We start from the raw sequence: 26,088 nt of genomic DNA on the forward strand, positions 1-26,088 counted from the left end.
GGCCGATCCTGCGATTGGAAGGGTGATGGGGTCAACGCCTGGGGGCTCCCAGTATGTGAAAGGGGGCAGGCTGGGCTGAGGGACACTCCCCCCCCGCACACACACACACACACCCAGTGCACGAATTTTGTGCACCGAACCCCTGGTATATTATAAAACTAACATTTACCAAGAACTTATACATTCACACAACATTTTGTGAACCACCTACTATGAGGCAGCCCTTCTCTATAAAAGAGAAATGCAAGGCCTCAAGTTCATGATATAGAGAAAAAAAACAGTACTAAATGCCTAAACAAATAGAACATGGAACTCTGTCATCAATAAATGGTATAAAAATGTAAAATAGGGCAATAGGATACACAGCTACTGCAAGATATTTGGCAAGATAAGAGAAGACAAGACACAATTGAGTAATATGTGTGGAATGGAGAGGAGAGATGAGGTAGAACTTAAGGAGTTTGGCCACTTGAAAATATGAAAGAAAGGGATTTTAGGTCAAGACTCAGCAAGTAAAAAGCCCTGAGACCAATATGACACTGGACTATTCCAGGAAGAGAACAAGAGCCATCAATGAAGAGATTATGAAAACAACAAAAAAACACCTCATAGAAACACAGCAATACGTGATGATCAGGACTCTTTTACAATGGTCATTTTCAAGAGAGGTTAAAAAAATTTCCCAGTTTATATGGTTACCAAGAGATAAAGAGGATCTAAGGAGAGGCAAAGATGATATTTTTAATTCAGATTACTTAAATTCCAGGGTACACACTTTCCCCACTATTTTATGTTGCTTTCTATACTATCAGATCATTTGTGGCAATCCATACATGCTGATTTTTTAAATGCACTTGGGTTAAATAACTTTAAATCAGAAATTAATCTGTAGCTAAATTCAAAGCTAGATAATTGGTTTTACCATTAGGTAAGAGAACAGTTAGGATCCTCTCTAATTTTTATGCATGTGATCACATGTAAACTTCATTCCTGAGGTACACAGAATACTAAGAATGTGATAGATACAGTATTTTTCCAACCTTGGGGTTATTATATCCATTTCTGCTCTACTTTTTAAGTTAGATAACATGATTCCATTGATCACAATTTAGATACCCTCGTTACACTGACAAGAGGAAATACTAGAGCTAAACAGCTTTCATGTGCAGAGCATATTCAGGCGTCTCTTTTTCTGGTTTTCCCACACAACTTTTGAATTCTTTTACCATAGTATTTACCATATTGAGTAGTGAGAGATGATTTATATGTGTATCTTCTGAACTAGACTTGCAAAATGTACGTGGCAAGACAGTTACTTAAATTTTCATTAATAGTACCAGTCATCACCAGGCACCTAGGGGGCTTACAAACAAAATGACTGTATAATGAATTAATGGAAATGGGTTGCTGTGGTCAATGAGGGCGGGGCAGGGCAAGGGAATTTGAACTTGAAGAGAAAAATTACGAGAGGTCTGTTTCCCTATGGGGTCCTATTATAGTAGTAACAAATCCTCAGGTCACAAACCAATGAGAAGAGGGTTAGAGACTTGAGAAGTACACACCATATTTCCCTGCAGAATAGAGGCCAGCCCGAGAATTTAGGGCTGGGAGTTAAAAGAAGCATGTTGGTTCAATAGATTAACTGTCAACTTCATACTTTGGTTTTCATTCAGTTTCTGACTTAGAAATTAATGAAAAAATATATATATATATAAAATTAATTATATATATAAATTAAATTTACATTTATTAAATGCATATAAAATAAATTATATTAATATGTATTAATTTAAAGGTCACAAGCCCTAACCATTTGTCAAGATCCCTGCACTAATAGCACCATCCAATATTTTCCAAGCACTTACTTTGTGTCAGGCCCTGTTCTATGTGCTTTTCTTAGATTAATTTATTTATTCCTCATTACAACCCTGTAATGGTCAGTAACATCAGTGTTGCTATTTTATACGTGAAATAACTTAGGACAGGGGTGCAAAATATTTTACCTAACAACAGTTAGCACACAATTCAGGTAGTCAGACTACTAGACTGCATTAAATGGTTCCTAGTGATCATTTCCAAACAGCATGTGAATGCATAATTGCACATAGCTTATTGGATAACTTAATATGTACTGTATGGCTTTATTTTTTTTCAATCAACTGGGATTAACTTCTAGTCTATGCTGCATGCAAAATGATAATACACTTACTAATTAAACTATCCAATCAAAACAACAATGTAGAAAATGAGTAAATATATAATCCTAAAATTCATTTTCTACATCACAAGTTATCTCCTTTCCAAATAAGAATACATTTTTTTAACATAACAGTACAGAATTTAGGAAAATAGCATATTTTAAACCTATCAGACTCAGTAATATATGTCTAAAAAAAATTCTCCTATTTTCCCATTTTCACTGTTCAATCACCATTGTCTCTATTTTAATTTTTTTGTTCCAAAATATTTATGGTATATTTTTCACACAAATTCACTTGAACACTGAAGAAAAATACGATAAAAGCTAGTGAACACTTAAGAGTTCATGAGGTATGTGCATGGGAGGTATATGTGCACAAGGTACAAAAGCAAAACAAAAATTTCAAGAATTATTATGCTATTTAAATGACATTAATCTAGCGTATAGTAGTAACCATTTGACCTATTAACTTGATTTTTTTCACCTATAACCTAATAAGAAAACTTCTGTCATAGGCAAATAAATCTGTTGATCCCTATAAGATTAAAAAGTCTCCTTAGACAGGCTTTCGTATTACCAGAAAAAAATTATGTGGTCTGAGTGCATCTTTTTAGTATTTATGGATCTCTACAATGTCAAATACCATTTCCCCATATTTAATTATGATAAATAAGACACAGTTTTCCAGCTGCGATTCCTATCTCCAGTTACACTGTGTCACAAGATAGTTTACATGGAGTTATGACTCTCTTTTAAACTCTCTTTCTCTGCTTCGCGCAGCACAAGAATAAATAATATGCTCATGTAAGAAAAGAAAAATGGTACCAGAAGCAATTACTGTACCACATATTGAGTTCAATGAATAATATGATAAAACTCTCCTGGGCAACTTCACTGATTTCTCATAGAGTCTTAAATCTCCACATCAGCATTTGCTAGAGGTAAAGGCACTTCATTCTACTGGCATCTGGAATAAGGATTTGTCAGCATTTCCACTATCAACTCCAGTTTTAAGGAAACCAATAACTCATATATTTTTATCAGCATTAGATGGGAGTTGGCACAAAATAAACCTAAAATAAAGTTCTGAAAAAGTAAAGTATGTTTTAAGGTTCAGGGGAACAAAATGTTTTATTTATATATAATGAAATTTTATGATTATAAGTGTATAACTCATATATACCTCAGTCCTTCTCTACAGAGAGCGAAGTTATCTTCCTCAGATGTTAGCCCTTGAACTATATTGTCTTACCCATAATATTCAAAAGGCAAGGCCATACAATGCAAATTAATTTTATATTATAATCTATAAAATATCTCTTGCTATCTCAATAATAAAGCTAAACTAACTAATTTATTTCTTCAAACATGAACTGAACTATTACGTACCAGCACTATTTTAGGCTCCAGATATACAACAATGAAAAACAAAAGAAAACAATACCCAAGAATTCTGCCCTACTGGAGCTCCCATGTAGTAATGAATTTAAGACACTTACCTATTTCATATAATCCTGTATTACTTGCATGGCTACTCTGCTTCATTAATCATTAGAACAAAATATTACTTTAGAGCACATTTCTAAAAAACACAACTGTGTGTCTTGTTTTAGAGCATTCTGTTTCTCTGTGGATATTCAGTTGGCCCCAGTCTGGTTCTGAAATTACCCTATTACCGGAAAATTTTTAAAAATTAGTTTGTGGCAACCAGCTGAAACCCAAATTGCTTATGGATAACATTATTCTCAATTAAGAACAGTATTAAAGGATTTATACTTTATGCATCTCTATTATTAATGACTCATTTTTTTTTGTAATTAAGATAAAGTTGATGAAAAACAAAATAAAACAAAACAGCAAAAAAAACCCACAAAAAAAAAACAAAAAAGAAAAACACCACCTTTTCCCAAATAGCATCCCTATGGGCCAAATGAAAAGTTATGGACTTTAAAACTTAAAAATGAGCAGTTTATATTTTCCCAAGAATCATTTTTTTTCTATGTCTGATCCTTGAGGGCATACTCATTACTTCTCATCACTCTCCTCACGCTGAAAGCACTGACTAATAAATAATAACAGAGCAACTTGGTTTTCAACGAGTGCGAAGATCAAGGTAGGTGCTGAGAAGTAGATTAGAAGTAGAAGGCTAAGAAATGAGCTACATGGAGGGCAAGGGCAATGATGCTGCTGAGGTTGCCTCTTCTGGAAGTTGAGTCAGCTCTTTAAAACTATAAAACATATGTGTCAACACAAGAAAATGTTTTAAAAAACAACTTGCTCTAAGATACTCAAGAGAACACAAAGTAGAGAATCATGTTTTTGAAAGGGAGATTAAGGACATTACCACTGACAGTGATGTTCAGAAGATGGATATTTCTTTAACAAATAAGTTATTGACTCCCTATCACTATCTGATAGTGACCTATCCCTCTGGTCTACTAGGCAACACTCTTGGAGAGATGAAGAACATACATCATGTAACCTAGACCAAAAAAAAAATAGCTAATGATAATAATAGGATGTTTTCTGAATATTAATACATATTTTTGATTGGCATGTTTTGATTTTAACTGGCCATCACTAATCCTGTATGGAATAGTAAACTCTAAGTAAAAAATGACAACTCCAAAAATGATCAATAAATTATCATGGTCTTTAAAGAGAGTACAATTTTAAGTTTTTATATGCTGTTTACTAAGATGCATGTAGATATTTACATTAGATAACCTCCTTCTAAAATATAAATATAATTTATTTTGTTCTTCCATCCATTTTCTACCAATGTATGCATAAACAAATACTTTTTGTGTAGATCTTATGTACTGATTTCCAGAATAGAGGTCAGAAAAATCTCTCTTAAAAATTAAACAGTAAATATTTTGGCTCCTTGAACAACACAGTTGCAACTACTCAACTCTTGCCATTGCAGAACAAAAGAAGCCATAGAAGCAATGGAGGAGCTGGCAAAAACTGACAGAGTTTTTTAAAAAATCAATATTTTAGGAACTCTGCAATCTAATAAAAAAGAAAGAAAGAGCTTACAACTAGGGAAAAGCTGTGAAGAGAAAACCTACAGGTATTTGCTAGAAGACCTCTGGTGCATATGAATTTAGGCTGTTTCTACTCCCCTCCACTTCCCTGTTCTGTAGCACCCTTGAAGAGGGCAGCCAGTATTCCTGGTGCAGGCTCGGAGTACCAGGGAACAGTATGGGCTTATTCTCAAAAAAGGCAGTTCTGTATTTTGGCTGTGTGACGGTTCCCTGGAGGACTGGCTTAAGGGCTTCACTTTGTTTTGCCTGCATGGAACTTCGTGGGGGCTGAAGCTGCTTTATAGGTGGTGTTGTCATGAGCATTTTTAGACAAATACATTAGCCACTACCTCCTGAGCAAGAGATAATGCCAGAGGCAAAACTACATGAACCAAAATGCCTGGAACAGAAGAGGTTGGGGAAAGAGATACTTAATAGAATAAGGGCTATGAAAAATTCTAGTATATTAAAGGGAATCTATATTTAAGGGAAGCCCACATAGATGCCTGTTTACCAGAGAAACTCTAAAACACTTATTTGCAAAGATATATGCACACCTCTGTTCATTGCACATTATTCATGGTGTCCAGGACATGAAGACAACCATATGTCCATATGTAATAGAATATATGTGTGTGTATGTTTAATAGAGTTGTACTTTACTGGTGTTTGTGGGTAATTACATTTATTCTACTACTTTGATCTGACTAACCACTGATAAAAATAGCCATTCCCTCCCAACTCTGGTCCCATTCACAAGCTGTGCAATATAGCTAGACGTACTATAACCACAAATTTACTCTCCCAAAAATTGTGATAGATGAATCTAGGGAGTGATTATTTTTATTTAAAAATTATCCCATATCTATTCCTTATTCTTGTGTTTTATCAACACTGAATGTTTAATGAGTAATAGTATAAATAAAATACTTGTCACTCTAAGCACAAAATTATGGTAGCTGTTTGTGTGAGTAAACACCCTGTTCAATGAGAAAATTAATATTTAGATATAATCTCTCAAATCTCTTATTTTACTTTATTTCATTCTCTTTTAAGAATGTGCTTTTGCCCTAGCTGGTTTGGCTCAGTGGAGGGCCTCGGGTTTGATTCCAGTCAATGGCATACGCTTGGGTTGCGGGCTCAATCCCCAGTAGGGGACCTGCAGGAGGCAGCCAATCAATGATTCTCTCTCATCATTGATGTTTCTGTCTCTCTCCTTCCCCTTTCCTATTTAGAATGTGCTTCCTCTTTTCACCTTAAAATTTTAAAATTATCATCTAATGCCCTGACTGGTTTGGCTTAATGGATAGATCGTTGGCCTGTGGACAGAAAGGTCCTAGGTTCAATTCCAGTCAAGGGCATGTACCTTGGTTGCGGGCCTGTCCCCAGTAGGAGGTGTGCAGGAGGCAGCAGATCAATGTTTCTAACTCTCTATCCCTCTCCGTTCCTCTCTGTAAAAACTCAATAAAATATATTTTAAAAAATTGTCAGCTAATATCTGCTTTTATTTTCTCCTTGATTATTATCTATAAAATGAATAAACAGGATATATATATATATATGTATATATATATATTTCATTCACTCAATAACCAGTTATAGATGCCCATAATATCCCAGGTATTATGTCATGAAGAGGAGAAGACTAATAAGACATGGTACTTATTTATAAGGAGCATTACAGTTTAATCAGAGAAATGGAAAGTAAATAGATACGTATAATGTGATGTCACAAGGAAATAGCATTCAATTTCAGTTCTCAGTCTCAGTTGTACATTTAAAAAAAATAATTATTTCACCCTAACCAGTTTGGCTCAGTGGATAGAGCGTTGGCCTGCAGACTGAAAGGTCTCAGGTTTGATTCCAGTCAAGGGCATGTACCTTGGTTGTAGGCACATCCCCAGTGGGAGGTGTGCAGGAGGCAGCTGATCAATGTTTCTCTCTCATCAATGTTTCTAACTCTCTATCCCTCTCCCTTCCTCTCTGTAAAAAATCAATAAAATATATTTTAAAAAATATTTTAAAAAATTAATTATTCTCAATTAAAATTATAATACTGATGCCTGGCGGCCACTTCCAAAGATTATGATCTAATTCATCTAGGGTGCTACCCAAGCATCCTTACTTTTAAAAAGCTTTCTAGGTGATTAGAATGTGCAGTTGGGCCAGCTTTACGGGTGTGTGACCCATGTAGATGTACAGCGCCCAACACTCTGAAGGTTCCTATGCTAGGTTTACTACTCTGCTGGTGCCCTTTTAAAATTATTAACAATTTCTAAAAAAGTGATCCTCGTTTTCATTTTACACCGGGAGCAGAAATTAGTAGCCAGTCATATATGCATTAAAGGCATGAGAACTACTGAGGTAAACAAAGAAGTAAATGGAAATATTTTAGAGAGAGAAAAGTATTCATGTGGATATTGAAAATAATAAATAGCTGTATGATTTAAGGTAAAGAGAGTGTGAAGCAAGAAAAATAGGGGGAGATAATATCATAAGAACCTAAGTTAGGACAAAACCTTTTTTCTATAAAATTCTGAAAAACTATCTAGATATAATCATTGTTGATTATCTGGACTTCAATTCATATCCTGTCTAGAATGGCATTCTCTTTCCTAAGATTATTTTAAAGCATCTACCTAAAACCAATTTTGAAGTAGGAAATGAAGTTGAGAATTTCCCCCCCAGTATTCTCCCTTTAGGTATGTTTTTTTTTTTTTAACTATATAGACATTGGATAAATTTGAATGCATGTTTGGGAGAGAGAAAAAGCAAATCAAAAGGAGAAAGATATAATCTGTCAAATGATTACAGTGTTTTCAATCATTAGGATTCTGTTTATAATAATTTAGGACAACAATTTGCTTTTGGAGGCTTTGGGGTCTTATAAAGAGTACCCAAGATTACCCATCCTCTAGCTCTACCTATACATTTTTTCCAAATCAGCTAATAGAAATATAAATTAGAATCAAGAACTGAATACTAATTGGCCTCTTAGCCTCATCACACCTGAGAATGGATCAGGTACTGCAAGCTCTTCAACATTCCTGAGAATGGATCAAGTACTGCAAGCTCTTCAACATTCCTGCATATGCACGTAAAACACTCACACAAAAAAGTCCTTGTGCAATGAGGATTATCCACCAATGATCAGTAGCAGTTAGCAGCATGTATCTGCTGAAAGTTATTTTTTACATAATGAAAGTTCTTTTTTAACTTTCAGCCACTGTCCTCTGTAATCAATAAAATCAACAATTGTCTATAAATTACCTATCATTAAAAATACACCCTTCTTTAGGACAGAATTGTTTTTCCTAAGTGTCTTTTAATCTAGTTGAAAATAGAAAAGTGTAAATTAGTAATACAAGTTTTCATGTACGAGCCTAAGGAATAAATTGTATAGATAAGAGAACCATTATGTGGCAGCAAAAGGAAAGAAAAAATGTTCCAAGCTAGTTAGATAAGTCATCCTAGAGGAAAGGCCATCCAAAAAATGGATTGTAGAATGAGAACACATTAAATAGATGGAGAGAAATAAGAGTTGTGTAGGTAAAAGAAATGGAATGAGAAAAGGTATACAAAAGAATTTCCCTGCACATGGCCCAAAAAGAGGAATGGTGGGTAATAAGAGGAAGATATTTATAAATATGTTTTAAAACCTTGGGGAAAACAGTAAATATGGGCACCGTTCATTGCTTTTTAATTTATAAATTACTTTGTAAGCATTAGAAGTTACCATCCTATATAATGAAAGGCTAATATGCAAATTGACCAAATGACAGAACGATCGGTTGCTATGACGTGCACTAACCACCAGGGGGAAGGCACTCAATGCAAGAGTGCCCCCTGGTGTTCAGTGTGCTCCCACAGGGGGAGTGTTGCTCAGCCAGAAGCCGGGCTCATGGCTGGTGAGCGCAGCAGCGGTGGCAGGGGCCTCCCCCGCCTCCGTGGAAGTGCTGAGGATGTCTGACTGATGGCTTAGGCCCCCTCCCCGTGGGCCTAAGCCAAAGGTGGGCAAACTTTTTGACTCGAGGGCCACAATGGGTTCTTAAACTGGACCGGAGGGCCAGAACAAAAGCATGGATGGAGTGTTTGTGTGAACTAATACATGTTAACATTGCTGCTGGTGAAGGAGTGGAGGGGAGAGCAAGAGAACTCTCCACTCTTTCGGCTCCATGGGCCGGATAGAACAGTTGAACGGGCCGGATCCAGCCTGCGGGCTGTAGTTTGCCCACGGCTGGCATAAGCCATAAGTCAGACATCTCCTGAGGGCTCCCAGACTGCAAGAGGGCACAGGCTGGACTTAGGAAACGCCCCCCCTCCCGAGTGCAGGAATTTCGTGCACTGGACCTCTAGTTTATAGATAATAATTATGCCAGGAACTTATTATATATTTTCCAAATTTTTACCTCTAATACAAACTTCAAGTTGCATTTCATTATTATTATCCTCATGTAAAGTTAAGGTAATTTACAAAAGGCAAATCACCTAATACATGGCAGACTCAGAATTCAAAACTAGATTTTCTAACTTCTATTTGGCCATTAAACCTGCAGAAATGTCCTTTTTTTCAGTGGGGTATTAAAGTCAGATATCAAGTGTCAACTGATCCTCTGCTGATCATTGGTGGGGCAGGCAGTTCATGGATTTGCATATATATGTAAATTCCTTCACAGATCTCAAGGAAGGCTTCAAAGTTGTTATGGTTTAACCTTGTGTTGTCTATAGTGTATTTTTCTTGAAAATTATCCCAAAAGTTTTATTTTTTTTAAAGTATGCAATTAAAAATATTTGGAAATTGTACATAATTGCATCCCTTTGAGATAGCCACAATACATATGAATTTACTAAAGACTCAGTGATAAAATAACCCCAAAGAATTTGGCTCAACAAGTATTTTCCTAAATCTATTTAACCACAGCATAGTTGTAGGGTATACTTGTATCACATGCTTATTAGAACTACAGAACACACTGAAATTCTGATGTAACCAATTAATAAACAGGGAATGCTATTGCTACAGGGCATAGAAAGTGTATGTTGAAAATACTATATAGAACCAAAATAAAAAAATTAGTCTGAAAAAAAAAACGTTTTTAACAAAAAAATTGTTGGGGAAAGGGTTAAGAACACAAAGCTGTAAAAAATATTTGATGAACTTTGACTCTATTTACATTTGAATGCAGTATAAAATATTCTTCATATAATAGAAAATGTTTTCCGAATAGCTATGTGGCAAAGGTATTGCTTTCCTATTAGTTTGTTCTCAGATGAAATGGTAAAAACTCTTTTGTTTATTTGTTTTACCAATATAAGTTTACTAAGACAAGGTGATGAAAACAAATTCACAAGTTACTTTTTTTTTAAACCAATTACTACATGGAAATAAGGCTAAGAGATCTCAGAACATAAAATTTACAGAATTCAAGTTAATAATGCTCATTCTTGTTTGATTATCTAATTAATGACATAAATTAATGGCATAAATGCCTTGTGAATGATGTACCTAATAAAATACATTGACTTATAAATGGATAAGGACCTGGGGACTAATCTATTATTATGGATTTCTAGGAAAACAGCACTCACTTTAGTGATGTTAGTAGAGCAAAGTACAGAAGTGTTTTCTGCCAGGGGAAGCAGCCTGTACTTTCTTTCTGAGTCATTGTGTTGGGTTAACTGGATTCAGGATATAGTCTGTCATTAATAGAACCACTTAAATCTCAAATAAAGAGAAGCAATTAGAAATCAATGTCAAATAATCAAATTTTGATGGAAAGTATAGCGATAAGGACTTGAGAAATAGATACTGATCAGAAAATGAAGTTAGGTTTGAAGTACCTGACGTAATTTAGGACTTACTGGTCTTGAAAGTCTCATAACTGTCATCATTACTTCTCAATGTACTCAAGAGCACGAATCAAAGAACAGCATACATATATATATTTCCTTTATACCAAATGATTTATCTTTCTGGGAAGCTCTCATTTATAAGTGTTGGTCAAACCAAAAAGATATATGTTTATGATATAATCCAAGGAAGGAGAGAAATGTTCGTAGTGTAGATTCACTAAAAACACGCATGTGCTCTCTAAGGAACAATATCGCCAATATTCATAATGCCGACCACCATCTATTTTGATAACTCCAGATAACATCTCCAGTAAGAACCATTCTCTTCAGCTATAGAACTACATATCTAACTGCCAATGAAAGATACCATAAAAAATTAAATGCAATATTGCTTAATATTAAATTCATCATGTATTACCCTAATTCAGCATTTTTACAGAGAAAAATTTAGCCTTATATGAATTTAGCATTCAGTAACTGAATAAATACATGGAGCACATATATAAAAAGCTAGAAAATGGACAACCAAAAATAGAGGAAAAGCAGGAGAAAAATAATAAGGAAATAGGAAAAAAAGTGAAGTACAATAAAGGAAAAAAGAGAATGAAAATTATAAATGTTTTTTAGTAAAAGCAACAATAAGGCAATAAGATTTCTTAGTTAACCACATCTTTAAAATGAGAAAAAAATTTCAAAACAGAATTTTACATTGGAAAGGTACTCAATGGATAGAGATTATGAAATTTATATAATGGGCTTATATGAAAAGCTGTGTTAATAAACTTAAATACCTTGATGTGCATAAATGCACAATATAAAACTGGCTCAAAAAATAATAAAATAAATAGGTACATAAACATAAAATAAATTAGAATAATTATTAAGTAAATCTTCCAGAAACATTCTAAATGCTGAAGATTTTATTTTTAAATTAATATAAAACAAATAATCTCAGGATATATAAAATGCTTTAGAAAACAGTAAATGCTATGGAACCAGTTTTCTTTTAAAATGCAGTGATCATAGCACTGACATAGAAAGCTAACAAAATGGTTTAACACTATAACTAAAGAGCAGTCACTGTCAAATCTATCTAAAAACAATACAACAAGCAAAACAAAGCAGTCCATTGACCAACTTTCAACCTCAACCAATAATAGTTTATTTCTGAAATACAACTATTTTCACTATTCAGAAGCTGAATAATACATTCATCAGAACAATAATAACAACTTGAAAATTAATGATAATCTGTATAGATAATCAATGTATTCAATAATATTTATTGCCCCTTCATGAAATATAATTAATTGGAAAACTAGAAATAAAAAGTCTTTTGAGAATAAATTCTTTAATTTATCTAATAATGATAAAAATACCATTAAAACTAAGAAAAGAGATTCAAAGAGTGAAGTTCTCACCAAATGCAAATAAAAAATAAGACAGATAAAATCAATTAAAATTAGTAAAGGATGAGGAAAAATTATAACTACATATATGATGTGCAATTAAATATTTAAACAACCAAAGACAATTAATTATAGACCACTCAAATATAGCAATATTTTTATGAAGTGACTTAAGGAAGCACTAACAAAGTATTTTCCTATTTTTATGAACAAAAAACATAAAAGCACATTATTTGAATTCATAATTAGAAATGTCATTTTAGGACATAATCAGCACGCTCTCCCTGTAAGCACTATTTGATCAATAGGCTACTGAAATATGGCATATGTTCTCCTTTTAACTTTAGCTTAAACAATGTTTTCATTGTTTTTTGTGTGTTTTCCCCAAATCATTGGAAATTTCAGTGGAATGTAAGAGAAAGTATATCTTTTACTGTGTTAATGAGGATAGCATCCCTTTGATTATAGATGGTCAGACAATTCTAATTATTTGAACTATAAACCAATACTAGTATTAATAAAATGAAGCTCCAGTACTGAAATGGTAGATCAAGGATGAAAACTAGAATGCAAGTTGACCCAGAAAACCAGGCTCCTAATGTAGAGAAATGGTATGTTTTGTTCCATCAGCCTCTGTTTTTCTTTGGATCTGACTAGGGAACATCAGTAGCTTCTCCACAGTAACTGTCCCTCCCTTGTCTTCTGCTTGACAACTGGCATAGGGTGCCAGGCTGTCTGCCAAGTGAGGAGACAAGCCACGGTCAAAACCTCAAACAGAATGAAGAACCAATATTCTGGTGGCCTCACTTTTAAACAGTTTGCATTGTTTCCCTTCTGAAAATGGTTGGCTGTTCTTATTTTTATCCTAAAGTGATTCAAATATAAATCTTATTGTTTATTACTTAAAAAATTTCATAGAAACATTTATTATGATGGTAATAAATAACAGAGACTTTTAGAGCTTTATTCATAATTAGCAAACTTTTGGTTAATGAGTGTGAAGAAATGTGAATCATTGCTGAAAGAAAACTTAAAAATAAAAATGTATTTATCAATATTATGAAAAAACACACTTAAGTGCTAATTTAGTAGATCATGATTGTAAATTATTTCAAAATAAATTCAGAAATAATTATTACATTATACATAAGTGATTAATTTATAAGGTTTTTTTTATTACATTACTTAAACATTTTTAAGCCTGATGAAATTTAATAAGAATACAGTATCAGTAACATGTAAATATTACTGACTATTTGGTTTTATACTTTTTATACTATCCAAGGTCTATTGAAAATTTCAAGCTTGTAATTTTACTTTTTTAAAAAAATAAATATCACACTGGCTTAAGCTATATTTTAGTCATTCAAATATAGTCATTCAAATTAAAGAAGCTTCATAAAGGTATGTAGTAAACTTTGGTCTTAAAAATGAGAAGGATTATTTAAGGAAATTAGTTAACAGTAATCTTACCTATTAGTATTTATTACATTTTAATGATTCTTACTACTCTAAATGCTGCTGGAAAATACACAGAAACTTAACCGGACAGGCAAAAATACAAAACAAAACAAAACACTTCCAATTCACAGTATGACCTATAAGAACAATGAGCAGTAGATAAGCACAAACAATAATAACACAGCTAATTGTCACTACTCCACTGACAGGACAGTATTATCCATTTCTTTTTTCAGCATCTGCCTTTCCAACTGTTGTGCTTTTATGCTGTAGAGCTAAGAAAGGGCTTGCCATTGTTGAAGTCATGGTCTTTCAGCCTCCTCTAGTCATTGGCTCTTAAACTCTGAATGCTGCCATCCCTAATTAGCAATCATGCCAGAAGCCCTTGGTGCACTACAGGCTATCACAATTGGAAGTGAGAATACCAGGAAGCAAGAATGAAAGAACCTAGCAGTTACCGTCAAAACCACTTAATGTCTTCAAAAAAGGCAACACTAAGAACGACTGGTTTGTTAGAGTCAAAAACTATTTTTTTAATATATTTTATTGATTTTTTACAGAGAGGAAGAGAGAGGGATAGTTAGAAACATCAATGCGAGAGAATCATCGATCAGCTGCCTCCTGCACACCCCTTACTGGGGATGTGCCCGCAACCAAGGTACATGCCCTTGATAGGAATCGAACCTGGGACTTTTCAGTCTGCAGGCCAATACTCTACCCACTGAGCTAAACTGGTTAGGGCGAGTCAAAAACTATTAATGAGAGAGTCTCCATAAGAGCTCACACATTGCTCTCTTGCCTGAACAACAAACCCTGTTTTGATATCTCAGGACATTACTATATTTTTTCTTTATTTTATTTTATTCTCATCACATTTATTCACCTTATACCCACTTTCATCTCCACCCCACCCCACCCACCTCAATCACCACACTGTTGTTTGTGTCCATGAGTTCTTTCCCTGCTCTTCCCGTTCAATCTCTGCCCCCTTCACTAACAATCCTCCCCCTACCAGAGCTATCTGCCTGGTCTCTATCATGACATTATTAAAAAGGTACTTTCACTTAAACTTTCTGTATAGAAAATGAATAACTATCATAATCTGGGACTTGCATTTTAAAGCAACAACAAAATAGTGTTGCAGGCCTGGAGAGCAACTTTTCATCTAAACTTTTCCACTTGACTGAATTATCAGCTCACGTTGGAGGTCTTCATTGTTACAGTCTTGCTGCTGGTATTTGTATTTTGGCCATTAAATATTTCATTAGCTAAATTCACAAGTGAAAGAGTAAAGAGGAGAAAAAAACTGAAACTCATATCAATCAAGTGTGACATTTCACTGTTCTTTCCGTAAAAGGTTTGATGGGAAAGGCGACTGCACGTATTAATCTTCAAACTGCATTCCATTGCTAAATCTAATTTATTATCCCCTTACATGAATAATCAAGTTTTGACTATATGTAAGTTATTGCCAATGTCTCCATTCAAACATGACTAACAGGGCTTGTTATCTCCCTTCCCAGCATCCCTATCACGTTCTGTGGCAATGTTAACACCCTTGCCTCTTAGACTTTTAACCTGGAAGTCTTCATTCACATTTCACTGTTGTTTTTGCCCCACATCTAATCCATCTTCAAGAAATTTCATACCTGATTTTTCAATGTTTCTATCTCTTTCCTCTTTCCAATTGGCACAATGTCCTTCAAATCACACTCTATAAATTCCCCATTCAGTGGTATTCATGAATAAATCCTTTCTAACTTGTTACACAAGTTTCTTGACTGACTTTGTTAAACTCTTTTAGAACAACCCATTCTTTTTTCTTCTTTGGTATCTGAATTGTGAACATCTATAATAATAAAAGTGTAATATGCAAATTGACCAAACAGCCTAAAGAGTGAAATGACCATCCCACTGGTGCCAGGTCAGCCAAGGTGGGTGTGATGCAATTGGTAAGGGCCTGGCCACTGCCCCCTGGTAGCCTAACAGAGGGAGGCCCAGGCCACTGGCTGGTGGCGATCAATCAGGGGGCTCCATGATTACCCCAAAGAAGGTGGCCCAGGCTGGCCACCTATTGATTCTGTGAGGAATGGGGCTCTCTCCTCCCTCCTGTCAGGGGCCGGGGTGCAGGTGAATGGGGTTCCTGGCTGGCAGGCCCCTGACAGCAAGCTACCCAACAGCAGATTCTGTGAGGAATGGGGCTGCCTCCTCCCTACTGTCAGGATCTGGTTTGAAGGCCGGCCATGCCCCCTGTTGGGCCAGACCCAGAGTTCTACCACGCTATGGCCTCCGCCTCAGCAACCCAGGACTGACTGCTGCTGGGCGCTCCTGGTGCTCTGAGGGTGGTTTCTTCCCTCAGGCCTGGCAGGAAACAGCTCCGGAGGGCACAGCCCTTGGCAAGGCAACCCAGGACTCAGTACTTCCACGCTCCGCTCTGAGGCGGGTTCCTGCCTAAAACCTCACCCTCTAGGAAACGGCTGGGAGAGGGTGCAGCCATTTCCAAGACGACCTCTGCAGAGTGACTTCCTTCTGGTTGGTCGAGCTTCGGGACATGATGTTACATCCAGGGTTTTTATATAAGTAGAAGCAGAAGAATGAAGGCGTGTGTGTGTGTGTGTGTGTGTGTGTGTGTGATTATATGGTAAAAAAAAATAAGCTTCTTGGTTACTTATAAAGCCTTTAAAGATTGAGACCCTAGGATTTTTTTAAAAAAATTATGCCTAATTTCACATTAAAACACATGGCCTCCTTTTTTCTTCTCAATGGTCTTATCACCAATAGTTTATGTTTACCTATGTAATCTGGAGGTCTAAGAAATTATGAGAAGTTATTAGAAATAAAACACATTGAGAAAGAACAAAAGGGGAACATGTAATGCCCACACAAACCTGGAAATAGAAGAAAAAATTATGGTGAGAGAAGGTTCAATGGCCTTTGAGCAAGCTGGCTGCAGGAACGGGGTATGAGGAGACAGTTAGAATGAGACATTCTCATCTCTCTCACGTTAACATTTAAGTAGTACTTATAAAACACCTACTTAGAAATATTGGAGGGGTCACTGAGAATGAAAACCGTTTTTCTTTGTGAAGCTGCAGTGTCCAGAATTCCAATAGAAATGCTAACAGCTCTCTAAGATGAACTTGGTGCTTTATGGTCCTTTTGTAACAATGGAAAGAGAATCAGAGGGAAAACTTATTACAGTGGCAGACTGGGAGCCTTAGAGATCCGCTTTTGTTCGTGTTATGGAAGAAGCTGCAGAACTATTTAAAGGGTGATTTTGGTCACTTTTGACTTCTGTCCTATGATTCTTCCCATTGTCCATGGGAGTTTGCTCCCAGATAAGCCTTCTGTATCTGTGAACTGTTGACAATAAGCTTTACAAGTCCCAGCAAGTAAACTCACTGCTGAAATACACAACCTGCCAGGAAGTGCTAGGAAAAAAAAAAAGGCTAAGATACATATGCAAGCACATTTGTTAAATTCATTGAGTTAACCCTCCTTAGTAGTAATTGATTTTTCTGAAAAAGTAACCAAATTCATGGTAATTTGCACAATAACGTGTCACTAATCATCAAGGGACAGAATATGTACACTGGCAATTAAGTACTAGTAATCTTCTGACGGACAAAAAACAGTTATTATATAGAAGCTGCAATGTGGGAAACACTCCACATATTTAGAAAGGTAGGAAATATCTATTGAAAACCAAGAACACAGAGGGAAATAGGCATTCATTATATGAACTTAAATAAATATTCATTCACCTGATATCACCTCTAGCTAGTGGATCCACAGCAGTAAGGACTACAAGTTGAGATTATAAACTGAAAACTGCACAAAGCATTCCTCAAAAGCTGTCTAAATCTCATTCAGAATTAGTATTTTTGTTATTATTTTCGCAATTAGGATTTGACCATCTTTATGTGATATATGAAATCATCATAAATAAAAGCATGATTCTAAGGTTGATATTTTTAGTTCTATTAATAACAATGAACACAAGAAGCAAGAAATTTTAACAATTGAGGTTGAAACTTGAAAAACAGAGTTTTAATATGAGGAATGTTAGAAGGCATGAATAAACCTGAAGTTTAGGGCTAGGCGTGCAGGTAAAGTTACAAAAATTTCCAAATTGTATGACACACTGATCTTATTTCAAAACTAAAACAATTTAAGCATTTATAAAATTATTTACGATTTTCTAAAATGAATTAGTTCCATGCTCTAATTATTTACCACACTTAGACACTATATTGGGTATAGGTTGCTGTTGAAGGGGATTAGATAAGCCCCAATATTAATTTGTTTATGCATAAAAATATGAGATTATGGTTTGAGGAGGCTGAAAGAAAACTGAGCGCTAAGTTAGGAGAGGAGCAAAATAAGAGGCCCAAGACTTTGAAGCACAAGTGGCCATAAGCTTGTCTTTGAAGATGAATATATGTCTCAATGTTTAAGGACACACCATAACAGCATCATCGTATGAAACATATGTGGGATTTACGAATGAGAAGCATTGATTTAAGTGAGTAATCATTACTCCAAGACACTATTTTGGTCATCCTATATAATAAAAAAGAAACATGTAAATTGACCATTCCTCCACTACACTCACCAACCAATCAGGAGTGCGTGTGCAAATCAACCTGACAAAAATGGCTGGTTAATTTGCATACACAGCACTGGGTGGAGAGCAGAGCAGGAGAGCGCGAGGCTTGGGGGGACTTGGCTCCCTAGAGCAAAGTAAGTCTGGAGCAAGTTACTGTTGCAGTGGGGGATGGAGGGAAAGCAAAGGTGAGAGACATAAGTAAAATCAGAGTGTCTAGGAAAAATAAAAGGACAGATATCCTAAAACTTCCAGGAAATCTCCACCAATGAAGCAAAGAAAAAAAAGCCTCTGTTATTCTGTGAGCAACAAACCAAACTGGGTTGGGGGTCTCAGACAATTCGCTCATATGATTGCAATGACAGACAGACTCCCGGATTGGAGAGGGCTCCCCTGAGGGCTCCCAGATTGGAGAGGGTGCAGGTTGGACTGAGGGAGCCCCACACCCTTCAGTACATGAATGTCATGCACTGGGCCTCTAGTAAATTATAATTGTTAGACTTTTCCATGGTGGGCCCCTAGAGCTTTCATCTCAGAGTATTAGCTATTCAAGTTGGCTACCCAGATTGTTTGAAAACCACTTCTGTATTTTCTAGCTGTATGATTATGAGTAGTTTACATAGGCAATCTGGACCTCAGCTTTCTCACCGATAAAATAGCATTAATAATGGTACTACCACAAAAAGTTATTGTGACAATTAAACCAACAAATCCATGAGTGGTGCTTTGAACAATGTCTAGCAGATAGTAGGCATGTAAAAAATGTCTGCTCTTCTTTTGTAACATACAATCTTCATAAAATTAAATTAGATGAAGTAGAGAAGCAGTTCAAAGCACCAGCTCCAGTGATGGTCTTTCAATTTTGAAAATTTCCAAGATATCTTTGACTTTAGAGCCCTTGAATATGTTCTTCTTTCTGCCTAGGATACTCCTTTCCCTTTTCTTTCTTTACTTTGCTAATTCCTTCCCAAACGTCAAGTCTCAGCTGTCTATTCTTCCATACTAAACCCTAAACTGACTTTTCCCTTCACTCCTGACCTGGGTATAACTGAGAAACATCCTGTAAAAGGCATCCTTCCATTTTCTTTCTCTTATACCCTACTCACAAGGGGTGTGTATGTGTGTGTGTGTGTGTGTGTGTGTGTACTTCTTTCTATAATCCATACCATTTTCTAATGTCAATCAGAAAAAAGACCATGTCTATTTTTTAACCAATCAAATATAGCTTTTAGTACAATGCCTGATATATCACCATCATTCAATATATATGTTAAAGTAATAAATAAATATAAATACAAATAAAATAAAAACATGAATAGATTAATGAGGAATTGAGCTGATTATTATTGACACACTGATAATGCTATATTCTAGAAACTTCACTGGTTTTTCTAAAGACACATAAAAATGTATTGAACAAGAAGAATAAGTGAACTTCTCTTTGTGGACATGCCATTATTCATAATAGCCAGACTCTCCTCTGAGATTTTCCAAGAGAAAAAAGAACAAAATAACCACAACATAAATCAAATGATCACTGCATCATTATAAATAGCAATTAAATGACATTAAATTATATCAAGCATAGCACTTACATAAATAAGGTAAATGATCACTTCAACTCTGTTCTTTCTGGTGTGAGGAAACTTTGTGATCAGAAAATTTGGAATTTTTTTTCAACTAAGTGATATAAAAATAAATAAATTGCCTTTCCTCTTAATAAATACCAGAATCTCTTAGAAACCAGTTGAGTAACATAGTCTAAAGTATAAATAAGCTATTTATTAAAATGTAAGCTCAGCATATGTTCCACCAATGATTTTGCATCTTCGTTGCATAGAGTAATGATCAGAACAGTTCTCAATCATCATTATAGATCAGAACTATCTGTGGAAGTTATAAAAGAAAATGTCTAAAGCCTAGAAATACTATTTTAAAAAGTATGAGTGAGTTTTGGGGAGCATTATCCTTTTAACAGCTTTATGCCTGGCTCTGATATGAATCCAACGTTAAATAGCACTTGTTTATTGATAGGCACAAACTTATCTATTGTTAGAGAAAGTCTGGATAGTTCTTATAAAATAATAACCCTCAGTGATTAAGCAAGATTGAGCAATTATATGGGTACTTTGATCACATGCTTTGTTTGCATAAGAAGTTTGCAATTACCTGAACACTAAATACAGTCATTTGGAAGTTACCCAGTTCCTGTAATTTTCCTTTTAGTTAAATACTGTTTATTTAATTGAAATTGACAAAAAATTTTGAGTGCTGACTATGCCCTAGGCACTTTCTCTGACACTGCTATATTTAAAAAGTGTAAAATTTGATCATTGGCCTTGAACACATTCATATCAAAAGAAGAAAGATATTTTCTAAAATTAAAAAAAGCATGGTAAGTACCATGATAAAGTATTATGATTTATAAAATGTATGAATCATATAAACCACTATCCCCAAAAGACATACATATACACAGGTTAATGGAGAAATCATGCAGTTTCATGGAGTCTGTGTCATTTGAGATTGGTCTGGAAGGCTGAATATGATTTTCATGGTGAAATATAAAAACTGAGCAAATATCTGGAGCCATCAAGTAAGTGAAATATATGAAAGTTTGGCTGGATTGTAGAGAAGAAAAGAGTATGGGGTTGATTGCTGAAGACCGTGGATGACCCGAGTACAGAACTCTTTACAAGCATTGTAGAAGCACATATGGTATCAAAACAGGACATACAGTCAAGGAATGTACAGTAATGTCTAAGAAGAATATGAAAGATATAACATAATTTAAAAATAGCATAATATTAATTCTAAATAATATAAAATACTGATAAGAACTAGAGTGTCTCAGAAATAGAGAGAAACGGATTACAGATGAAAAGAAGAGAGTTAACACAATCATGGTGGCAGGCTAAATGGTTCTTCCAGTTCAATTAAAACACGGGGATCCTGAGTGGGAGTAATGGGGAAAGAGGATGGAAAGGTAAAAGAAGTCAAGACTGTAGAAGGCTTTGAACACCAGGGTCAAAATGTTGGGGCCCTTTTAAAAGTTAATATGAATATACTAAAGATTTATAAGCCAAAAAGCAGGAAAGTTACAGAACTAGATTTTTAAGGTAGAGAGTAGGGCACACTGGGAAGGGGAAAGCCATCAGCGAAACTGATAGCTACTTGGTTACGGCAATAGTTCTAGCAGGAGGTAATGAGGTCCAGGACATACTGGCAGAAAAAAAGGACATGGTACCATCCTGTAAGAACATTCCAACTGAAGAACAGAGCTGAAGAACTGGTGGGATGAAAGATATCTTTGAAAAGAGAGGGAGACATAAAGTTAAGTAAAAGATAACTGAGGAAGCTTGGATATGATACCGAGAGAGCAAGTATTCACTAAGGTTCTTAGCATGAAAATGATTTTAAAAACCTGGTACATTTCCATCACTGTCATTTCATGATTAGCAGCTTTGTTTCATTATCAAGAGTCCTGAACCCAAACTATTTTATCATGACATGCCTAGAGATCTGAAATCCCTTGCTGTTACTAAAAGGACAACATTATAAATTCCTTTGGCTTGATTTCCCACCATAAACCAAATTTAGAAAATGTATAAATGCTAAAAGTATGTGGTAGTCTGTTTGTTCTGGACATTAATCTCACGTTCTTATTGAGATATAAAAAAACTATCACTGATAAGCATATTCTATAGGTAAAATTACTGACTAAATAATGTAAGAGCTCCTTGCTTATACTAAAATTAAATTTCCCATTTGCAAGTGGCATAAGAGACATAAGTGAACATTACTGTGTAATCTAATAGAAACATATCATTACAAGAGGGCAAAAATATCTAGCTTATCAGTATTAATTGAATTCTGTTGGTAGTAAAAAATGTCAGTGGCTTAAGAAAACACTTGTCATTTGATTTCATTAGGAAGATTGGTAAGGTAAAAGTGATTCTTCAGGTTAAAAACAATTAAATTGAAAGCAAGGTTAAACTTATTATAGAAAAATCCTAAACATAAATGGCATGCCTTCTGAAAATCTATTTGCAGGAAATGAAACCAAAAGCAAAGTCCACATGCAGCTTCTCACATAACTCTATTTGTACAGCTGCATGTCCATATATTTTTAAACCTTAACATTGACAATTTTTCAATAGTAACTAATTTAGTGGACATGTAAAGATTTCCAGTAATACATGAAGCTATATTATTAATCAACCTGACCAGCCCAAACATGAATATAATTTACATCACTGAAGACTAACAAAATAAAACTGCGACTAGGTTAACATCGACTCATCTGCTATACAGTAATTGCTAAATAACTGCAAAATACATTACATTCTGTTCATTACCGCTCCAATTATAATGTTCTCTTCTATCTGTTTCTGTGTTTATCTATGTTTTGACTGAAAAGAATGGAAAAATAAATACTTACCAAAATGGTGGTGACAATCAAAGAACGGTTAGATAAGGAATCTGTGATGTTGGCTGGTTTTCCCTTTTGACTTTCTGTCATATTCAGGCCACTGGCTGGATCCCAGGTTCCAATCTATAAAAGAGCATACGTGCTTTGTAAATTGTCCATCGGGCACATAGGAGAGAGTACCGCCAGAGAAAAGTTAAGATTTTTCACACTTATTATTCACCTCTGCTGCATTATCTGCCGTCATTAAAGTAAAGGCTACTTGTTTTAAGCATGATTCACTGCTCTGAGAAGCATGTCCAGTGGAGTGTGACATTAAAGAACAAAATGATCCACTTCTACAGTCAGTGTGGGAGCTTAATTTTCCATTCAAACTTTCATTCACCAAGATAAACCACATTTGATGATGCCTTGATAGCTGGCCAGAAACTCATTAATGGTGCATATCTTTTACTGAAATGGATCTTTCTCAGCCTCTCATTGTAAAGATAACAAACCACATTACTACATGAACAAAGCTAAAAGACAGAGCGAAACCTAGGGATCCAGGATAAATTAATTGGTAAAGGCAGATTTAAGAGAGGCATTGATTGGTATTCTGCATAACACCCAGTACGGCAAAATCATACGCAGAATTCCTTTGAGAGCTTTAAAAAAAATACCCCTGTGCAGCTTTTAAAATACCCAGAGGAAAGGAAATTACTGTACAGGCTCATCTATTGAACCCATTCCAGTGGTCCCATCTGTATTCCGTTTTCATGTATTGAATTCACTTTGTGGTAGATTAGCAGGAATTTTCATCCAGTGAGTCTCAAGAATTTTTAAAACATGCAATTCCTGACTATTTAGTCAGACACACTGACCTTTTATCCCTTAGATTAGGCATCAGGTGTGAATGAATGAAAATTATACCTATTTTTTGTCAGATTGGCCAGAAATATATGTCTTGGTGTGCCCCAGAATTTTAGTAATTAGTTTGTGTGCTGAGAGATGAAAAAGGTTAAAAATTTCTGGATGAGTGCGTATACTCTCAGTGTTCAGACACTTCATACCCACTGAATCCATATATAAGCACAGGATGCCATAAATATATAGTTCGGATGGATGGTTTGCATGCACTTCACCATTGCACCATCATATAATAATGGTCATCACTAAAGGAGAACAGAGGCATAAGGAGATAAGGAGTAATATTTTTCCCACCCTCTTAAACCTGGGAGTCATCAATAGTCACTATATGTATAGTGACATTGATATAGCAGGTAATATTTTTTCTAATATGCTAGCAAGAGTCTCATCAGCATAACCTTATCCAAATTAAATATTATGATCCTTTTATTTTCTTTATATATCATTATATTTACTCTTTTGATCCCCTTTAATTATCATCACTTTCCTAGTAACCTCTTAAGATGTTTAACAATCTCTGTAGAAAAGCTCTAAAGTGGAAATATTAGTAATTTCTGTTCTACATAAGAATAGCCATGTCACCCTAATACTTGCATATAAGTGCAAACCCTAATACATTTTTTCCCAAGAATGTATTCAACTATACTAGTGACTCAAAAACATTTTTTTAGTGATGGCTCAAAAATTCTCTCTTGCCATATATTTTCATCGCAGTTAATTTTCTTCTTACTATGAAAAACTACATATTTCTGAAGTTTGGGTCAAGAAATGAAAAAGTCAGATAACACAGTGAGAAAAAAATATCTTGATTCAGTATTCTTTCCAAAGTAAAGTACCCTTGGGACAATTGAATTATTTAATTTAGACTATAAATATTATGATGTCATAAAGACATTCAGGGTCTGTAATGAAAGGCATTCAGGTAACATTGACAGTGAAGTGGAAGGGCTTAAGCCAATAGAAAGAATTTCCAGGGGAGGGTGGGTAGTTTTAAATTTCAGAAACTCTCAAGGCAGAGCAGCAAGTAGGGGCCACATTCTGAGCCTGCTCCGCTCACAGAGCTGTGTGCCTTGGGGTTGCATGTTCCCAGAGCAGGTGCTTTTTCAAGTTCCCAGCAAGGCACCGCCAGAGCTAGGAGAGGCCCTGCTGGGACTTGGGTGAGGAAGGACAGCCAGGATGTAAAACATGGAATGCCCGCTGATCTGCTTAAAGTGCTTCAAATTCAAAATCATTAAACACTCTGTTGGCTAAACAGGACATCTGCAGATCCTATTTTGCAGTGACTGCTACTTTTCTGTCCCCAGTTTGTAATTAATACCTATTATGCAAACACCATTTCTTTGGAATCCCCCCCCACCACCATTGGCTAAATAGTCAAATTTTTCACATGTGTAATTCTATCAGCTAAAACACTGGCAAATATACTTTGTCTGCTAAGGTCTGCCTAACGACAACTCTTAAGCTCAATCAGTAAGTTTTTCAAATTTCTAACCAAATCACTAATACAAAATATTGCCCACTTCACTTACTAGTGTCTTCCATGACTACTTTTTATTTAAAAATAATAACTGAGCTAAACATTCACTCATATAAACATACTAATATTTAGTTTCATTCTCCATTAGTTGCTTTTCTATTTGGATGGAGGGGTTCTGGTTCATAAAATATGAATCCATAATTTCCTGTAATCACAAATATTGGCTATTCCCTTTTGTAAAACTCAGGTTTTGTAGCATAATGTTATGGAGTTTCAGAAATTTCAGTGATATAAAATATTAAATCAAATAAAATTTTGTATGATTACTGGATTTTAAGTCTCCTGTAATTCTATAATTCAAAATTTTCTATTGCTTGAGGAAATTGTCAACAGTGGATTTTGTAATTGGTTTTGTTTTAATCACAAGAACCATGGACTAAGTCAAGATAATCTTATTTCTTTTCATGTATTTTCAGAATCAATTTTTTATTATATGACTTAATAAAGTCTTTTAAGTACTTTTTATTTTCAGTTCTGAAATAGAATAATGATAGCTAAGCACTCTTGACCTCACAGAGATGTTAAGTAGAGTAAGTACTTATCTGAGTTTACTTGGATATTTTAAATTTAAAATTGTCTTCCTAGTATAAATATTAATAGCACCCTCTTGTACAATTAAAAAAGCCATGGTTTGACTAATAAAGAATAATGCATG

The 26,088-nt window shown here is 35.0% G+C and overlaps 1 protein-coding gene across 6 annotated transcripts in view; it reads right to left on the reverse strand.

Annotated features, from left to right (window-relative positions):
• GRIK2 (glutamate ionotropic receptor kainate type subunit 2) overlaps positions 1-26,088 on the reverse strand; it is a 562,276-nt gene that overhangs the window by 169,816 nt on the left and 366,372 nt on the right. For all 6 annotated transcript variants that reach the window (XM_006777220.2, XM_015572743.1, XM_006777222.2 and 3 more), the window contains one exon: positions 23,000-23,113. In XM_006777220.2, coding sequence (XP_006777283.1) covers positions 23,000-23,113 — 114 coding nt within the window. The remainder of the gene's footprint in view (positions 1-22,999; positions 23,114-26,088) is intronic.

This window comes from Myotis davidii, unplaced genomic scaffold (assembly GCF_000327345.1).
Source record: "Myotis davidii unplaced genomic scaffold, ASM32734v1 scaffold68, whole genome shotgun sequence".
Classification (NCBI taxonomy): domain Eukaryota; kingdom Metazoa; phylum Chordata; class Mammalia; order Chiroptera; family Vespertilionidae; genus Myotis; species Myotis davidii.